Source organism: Penaeus japonicus, unplaced genomic scaffold (genome assembly GCF_977035675.1).
Source record: "Penaeus japonicus unplaced genomic scaffold, GWHDUDI00000001_assembly GWHDUDI00000042, whole genome shotgun sequence".
Lineage (NCBI taxonomy): Eukaryota > Metazoa > Arthropoda > Malacostraca > Decapoda > Penaeidae > Penaeus > Penaeus japonicus.
The window spans coordinates 12,959,495-12,966,994 of record NW_028234444.1 but is presented as its reverse complement, the minus strand read 5'-3'; the positions used below and the strand labels follow the sequence as shown (position 1 = coordinate 12,966,994).

Sequence of the window (7,500 nt, the reverse complement as noted above, 5' to 3'; positions counted from 1 at the left end):
CCTTTCTCCCTCCCCAAAACTTTCAAACATAAGAAAAGAAATAAATATGTATGTGTGTGTGTTGTGTGTGCGTGCGTGTGCGTGCGTGCGTGCGTGTGTGTGTGTGTATGTGTGTGTGTGTGCTTGTGTGTGTGTTTGTGTAAATGTGTGTGTGCGCAAATATATGAAATAGAATGAATGAATAGAAAAAAAAGAAAGAAATATGATAATGACAATTCTCTCTCTCTCTAACCAACAGCTGCCCTCTGACCCAGTGGCGCCACAGGTTGTCAACCTGGTGGAGTACAGGTCAGAATCGGTGACCTTGTTCCACCACGACTCCCGTATGTCCCTCAACCCGACCAACTACAGCCTGTCGTTCCGGCCCGTGCTCGCCTCCGACTCTGGGACTTACGTTTGTCGGGTCAACAACCGAGATGACTCCGAGTTGCCCATCAAACTCACCGTGCAAGGCAAGTGTTTCTGTTCTGTATCTTTTTTTTTTTTATCTATTTTTACTTTTGTTTCGTTTTTTTTTTTCTTCTTTCCCCTTTTTCTCTGTTAATCTTTATTTACTTTTATTTATTTATTTATAGACTCCGAGCTCCCCATCAAGCTCGTTGTGAAAGGTAAGGAAAGAAGGATTTTTTTTTTTCGTGTTCTGTTTTTATTTAAAAATAGAAAAGAATGGGGAGTATTTTATTCTATTTCATTTCATTTCATCTCACTGATTTATCTATTAATCTTCATTCATTTTATTGACTCTCAGCTCCTCATCAAGCTCATTAGGCAAAGTAAGGAAAGGCGCATGTGTTGGTTATCTATTTATCCATTTATTTTTTACTTTATTAAATTGATTAAATTTCTTATTTCAAGTATTTTTTAGGGGCTAAGTAGGGGTATGTTGTTATATTTTGTCTATTGTTTATTAATGTTTTACATATATATATATATATATATATATATATATATATATATATATATATATATACATATATATACATATATATGTACACACACACACACACACACACACACACACACACACACACACACACATACACACACACACACACACCCACACACACACACACACACACACACACACACACACACACACACATATATATATATATATATATATATATATATATATATATATATATATATATATATATATATATAAAGGATAAAGGCAGGACAAGACAAGGGAAGGGACATAAGAAAAAAAAAGAAAAAAGAAAACAGGAAAGTGTATGCAACAGGTAATGCTACTTCAGTATAACAGCGCTTTAATAATGCTAGTAATGGTGACGAGAACAATTGTATTTATTCCTAGAATTTTGGTTGTTTGACAGCGGCAGAAGTGCTGGTAGAAAGGAAGTTTGATAAGCGTGTTGTTACTGAAAATAACAAGGATAATTCTAGTACAATCTGATGTTGTTTTGCTACTACTTATTCTACACAATAGAATGATGATAAAACAAAAGATATATATATATTGATGATAATGATGATGATGAGTATATGCTAAGAAATTGCAATCCAATATTGATATATGCTTATCCAATACTCATCTGTTAATAGTCAGTATAAAAAGAATAATGACCTTAAGAATGATAAATATAATCACTATCAGTCTCATTTTTACTTATTTATGATAATTTATGAAATTAAGATAATCTCCTGATCCTCCGTTCTTTCATCCTCTTTCTCCTCCTTTTTCTTCCTCACCTTCCCTCTCCTCCTCCTTCACCTCTTATTCTAGCTGCTCTAATTCCTCCTTCTCTTCCTCCTCCTCCTCCTCCTCTTCCCTCTCTTCCTCCTCTTCCTACTGCTCTTCCTCCTCCCTCTCTTGCCTCTCCTCCTCCTCCTCCTCCTCCTCCTCCTCCTCCTCTTCCTCCTCCTCCTCCCTCTCTTACCCCTCCTCCTCCTCCTCCCGCCTTCCTCCCCCGTTGTATATTTTCCATCACCCTGTTGAATGGAAGGAGGGGGGCGGGGGGAGAGGGTTAACGAAAGAAGAAAAGGAGTGAAAAAGAGATAGAGGTGGGAGATGGGGGGGGGGGCGATTTCAAAGTGAGTGGCTGGAATAACAGTGATAACAGTGTAAAGGAATCCCGATTTGGCTTTCGAAATATTGGGGTGTGTCCTTTCTTTCCTTCTTTTATTAGTATCGTAATTTTTTCCTATTTCAGCTCTTCTTCCTTCTTCTTTTACCCCTCTCTTTCTTTCTTCTCCTCGTCGTTGCCCTATTTGTCCTTTCCACTCCTCCTTCTTTTTTTCTCCTTTTCCTCCTGGTCTTCATCCTCTTCTCCTTCGTTTTCTTCTTCTTCTACCTCGTCCTCTTCCTTATACCATTTTCTTTTTCTCTTACTCCCTCTTCTCCTCCTCTTCTTCTTCTTCTTTCTCCTCCTCCTTCGCCCTCTCCTCCTTCTCCTCCTTTCCTCCTCCTCCTCCTCCTCCTCCTCCTCCTCCTCCTCCTCCTCCTCTTCCTCCTCTTTCTCCTCTTACTCCTCCTCCTCTTCTTCCTCCTCCTCCTCTTCCTCCTCCGCTTCCTCCACCACCATCGCTTCTTCCTCCTCCACCTTTTTCTCCATCTTTGCCTCCTCCTCCTCTTCCTCATCCCCCTCCTCCTCCTCTTCCTCCTCCGCTTCCTCCACCACCATCGCTTCTTCCTCCTTCTCCTTTTTCTCCATCTTTGCCTCCTCCTCCTCTTCCTCATCTCCTCCTCCTCCTCCTCCTCTTCGTCCTCCTCCTCCTCCTTCTCTTTCCCCTTTTCTGCCACCACCATCACCTCCTCCTCCCCCTCCTCCTCCTCATCTTCCATCTCTCCGGCGCCGGGTTTTTCTTCAGCTGACATAAAGCCTTCGAGACTTCGCTTTCTTGATCGAACAGCAGGGAAGACAGGGGTGGAAAGAGAGGGGGGGAGGGGGAGAGGGAGGCGAAGAGAGAAAGGGAGAGAAGGGAGGGAGGTTAGGCGAGGGGAGGAGGAAAGGAGGGACGGGAGGGAGGGAAGGGAGGGAAGGCTAGGGGAAAAAAGGGGGGAAGGGAGGGGCGGAAGGGGAGAGAGAATAGACGAGGAGAAGAAAAGAGAGAAGAGCGGAAGGAAGATGAGGAAAAGAATAAGAGGAGGAGGAGGAGAAGGGAAGAAAGAGGCGAGAGTGAAAGAGCAGGAAAGAGCAAGTAAGAGTGAAGAGATCTATGAAAGGAGGGATGAAATGGATAGAAGGAGGAGAGAAAGAAGAAAAAAAATCTTAGTCGTGAATGAGAGAGAGAGAGAGAGAGAGAGAGAGAGAGAGAGAGAGAGAGAGAGAGAGAGAGGGGGGGGGTGGAGGGTAGGGTATCATCGTCAAAATAAAAAGGTCTGTAGAAGATTAAGTTGTGGAATAGCTTTGATTTGAGCTTTGATTTTTCTCACTTATTTTTCTGACATTTTTTTCCCTTTTCTCTATGCCTTTTTTTCTCCCTTTCAAAACAAAATACCGGGAAAAAGAAGCCACCGAAGTTTTCATTTGTGCTTTTCTCCAGCTCCCCCCCCCCCTTAAAATAAAAAACTTTTTTGTCTATCTCTCCTTCTATTATTAGACACTTGAAGAAAATTGGCCTTATCGAGGTTCGTCAGTACCCTTGGCAACACGGGGCTTAAAAGAAAACGGATGGAAATTGGTCCTTTTGTGTTGTAAAAATGACAACTATTACTATTGTGAACAAAGACATTACGGTAAGTGCGCCTTTTCACAAAATCATCTCGCCTTCTTTCTTTCTTTCTGTGTGACTCGAACTGGTCTGTTTTTATCTCTGCTGTCTGTCTTTATGTCTTTGTGTCTGTCTTTTACAATTCTTTGTCCGTGCTTCTCTTTCATTCCTTCTGTCTTTGTTTCTCTCTCTCTCTCTCTCTCTCTCTCTCTCTCTCTCTCTCTCTCTCTCTCTCTCTCTCTCTCTCTCTCTCTCTCCCCCTCTCTCCCTCCCTCTCTCCCTCCCTCCCTCCCTCCCTCCCTCCCTCCCTCCCTCCCTCCTTCCCCCTCCATTCCTTCCTTCACTTTCCCTCCCATTCTGTCTCTTAGAATTTGGACGTTAAAAGGAAAATAAAGGCGACATCTACCGACATCCTTTATGTCTTCTGGCCATCAAGCGCGGAGGCTAGGATGACAATGCGAACGCTGCTCGGTCAGAGGGGCCGAAAAGAAAAACGAGAAGAAAAGAGAAGACAGAAGATTGAAATAAAGAAGTGGTTATACACATACATATACTCATACATGCACGCACGCTCACGCTCATTCACTGACATACATGTAGGCATACACACATATACATACATACATAGCTATTTGTGTGTGTGTGTGTGTGTGTGTGTGTGTGTGTGTGTGTGTGTGTGTGTGTGTGCTTCTGATCTGTATGCATGTTTCTGTATGTATATGTATATATATTACAATAGTCCTGACTGAAAGAAAGGCAATAAATGGAACCAGAATGAAAACCCTTTGAAAAATATGTATATGTACTTGCGTGTGCGGTTGTGAAAGGCCAGAATCTAATAACAAAACAATAAATATATGAATAAATTAACCAATATAAAGAGAAACACACACGCGTGCACACCCACAACCACACACACACACACACACACACACACACACACACACACACACACACACACACACACACACACACACACACACACACACACACACACACACAACCCCCCCCCCCACACACACACACACACAAACACAACCTCCCACACACACACACACACACACACACACACACACACACACACACACACACACACACACACACACACACACACACACACACACACACCCAACACCCCCCACCCACACAAACACAACCCCACGCCCCACACACACACACAACAAAACGCCCCTCACCCCTACCCTACACAAACAAACAAACAAACACACACACACACAACAAAACGCCCCTCACCACTACCCCACACAAACAAACAAACAAACGAACATACACACAGACACACAAAACTCTCACAAGACATGAAACAAATACCCCCATCCGATTACATGCAGCCACGGATAAGCTCTAAGAAAATTATTGAAGGACATGGACAAAGGCAAGGAGGAGACCTGGACGAAATCAGGTTTAGACGCGGAAGAGTCGCGTGTCCGAGGAGATCAAAGGAGATGGGAGATTGCGTTAGTGTGAAAATGAAAAGGTAAAAAAAAAAGAAAATAAAAATAACAGGGGGAGGGGGTTGTAGAAGAGAATGGTGGAATAGGAGAGGGGAAGACTGGATAGATGGATGAAAATAGAGAGGTAGATAGATAGATTGACAATGTTTCAAAGAAAAATGATTGTGAATCGCGGTGGCGTGAAAAAGAAAAGGTAAAAAAGGAGGGGGTTCTGGAAAAGAATAGGTGGATGACTGAAGAGATTTATATAGATAGATGGATATATATATATATATATATATATATATATATATATATATATATATATATATATATATATATATATATATATATATATATATAAAGGAGGTAAGATCATCCAACCCCCACAGTGGGGGTTGGATGATCTTACCTCCTTTTTAGTGGGAAAAGCTTTCCCTAGATTAATTGACCTTAACCATCCTTCAGTGACCTGATTCAGCCTTCGTTCCTCCTATCATCATTTCTGTATATATTCTTGTCAAAATTTACTTCTACTATTCATTTTTTTTTTATTGCTTACGCCTGATGAGGAACTTTCATTAAAAAGTTCGAAACGTAGCGAGTTTTTCCTTTCATTTTGTGGCAGTGTTTTATTATATATACATATATATATATATATATATATATATATATATATATATATATATAGAGAGAGAGAGAGAGAGAGAGAGAGAGAGAGAGAGAGAGAGAGAGAGAGAACAGAAAGACAAAAAGAAGTAAGAAAGTGGTAAACAACGAGGAAGAAAACAAAGAGGAACTAAGGGTTGAGGCGAAAAGATATAGAGAAATATAGACAGGAGAGAAAGGATTGACAAATCACCATAAATATAGAGAATGACAGACAGATATAAAGATCGAGACAAGAATCGAAACGGATAAAAAAGCGAAGAAAAAAATGGAAACAGACAACCACAGACAAAATGATAGAGATAGCAAGCAGAGAAAAGATAGAGAAAAAGAAAGAAAAAAAAGGCGACGAAGACAGACAGACAGACAGACAGACAAACCGACAGACAGCAATGGAAGAGGATTACTCAACGCAAGTGATTCTCGGAGACACTTCACTGTCACAGGATCTAGTGTGATATGAATGCTGCAAAGACTGACGTCGTTTGTCTTCGAAGTACTATGACTGACATAGTGTAAGTGTGTCCCCACTACTCTAGGGTGAAGACGAGAGGAGACGAAGACGAACCAAGAAGGAGCATTTAGGGTGAATAGAAAGATCAAGAAGAGTCTAAGGTGAAGCCAAGAGGAGAGAGAAAACGTAGGAGGGTTTTAGAGGAAGGGCATGAAGAAGAATACGATAAAGAAGGGTGAAGGGTAAAGATGAGAGGAGGAAGACAATTAAGAAGGGCTTAGGGTGAAGGCAGGAGGAGTAAAACGACGGAAAAGGATGTAAGCAAGAATTGGAAACCGCACAAAAAGTGTTTAGAATGAAGAGAAAAAGTGGAAAACGTCAAATAAATATTTCGGGTGAAGCCAAGATAAAGAAAACGACACGGGAGAAAGTAAGAGGAGTAAAAAACGACAAAGAAGGGATTAGGGTGAAGACAAAAGAGGTACACAGCATAAGAGGGCTTAGAGTAAAGAGTAAAAGCAGGAAGCGACAAAGATCGGTTTAGGGTGAAATTAAAAAAAAAAAGGGTCTAATGAGTGTATACGAGTGTGTCTGTATTTGTATGTCAGTGCGTCTCTGTGTGTATTTAGACCGAAACATAAGGAAAACTAAAAGAAAGTATTGTTAGGAAGGATTGAAAATGTTTGGGTGTTGTTACAGAAAAGTGTTATGATGTGGGAAAAGTAATATAACATCGTAAAACTATTTTAAAGCGTTATGATATCGGTGTGCTATGACAATGGCATCGCTCCGAAAAAAGTTATCCCAGAAAAATATAATAATGATATTACAATAGTGTCTTTCTCTTTTTTCTCTCTTTCTCTCTTTTTTTATGTATTTATTTATTTATTTATTTATTTTTTTATTTTTTTTTATTTATTATTATTTTTTTTAGAGCGAATGAGAAAAAAAAGTGAAGTTAGAGTGAGTGATTTTTTTAAAAAGAGGAGGAACTTTTATCCCCAAAAGCGGATAGTGATTTCTTAAGGAAATTAACTTAAAACTCCAGAGTCAGAGAACGAATTTTGAAGGAAATGAAGTTGAAGTTTTAAGCGGGAACAGATTTTCAGAGAGATATTATTTTGGTAATCATTATGATGATGATTATTATTATCATTATTATTGATATTATCATAATCTTTATTATCATTATTATTATTATTATCATTATTATTAGTATCATTATTTTTGTCATCATCATTATTATAA

General features: G+C 40.0%; 1 protein-coding gene across 6 annotated transcripts in view; it reads left to right on the top strand.

The window, feature by feature from the left end:
- Positions 1-7,500, top strand: part of Ptp99A (Protein tyrosine phosphatase 99A) — a 1,207,867-nt gene that overhangs the window by 453,000 nt on the left and 747,367 nt on the right. For 5 of the 6 annotated variants that reach the window (XM_086535154.1, XM_086535153.1, XM_086535152.1 and 2 more), the window contains 2 exons: positions 239-452; positions 576-608. In XM_086535154.1, the coding sequence (XP_086391280.1) occupies positions 239-452; positions 576-608 (247 nt within the window). The remainder of the gene's footprint in view (positions 1-238; positions 453-575; positions 609-7,500) is intronic. The other variant, XM_086535151.1, reaches the window with a different exon arrangement.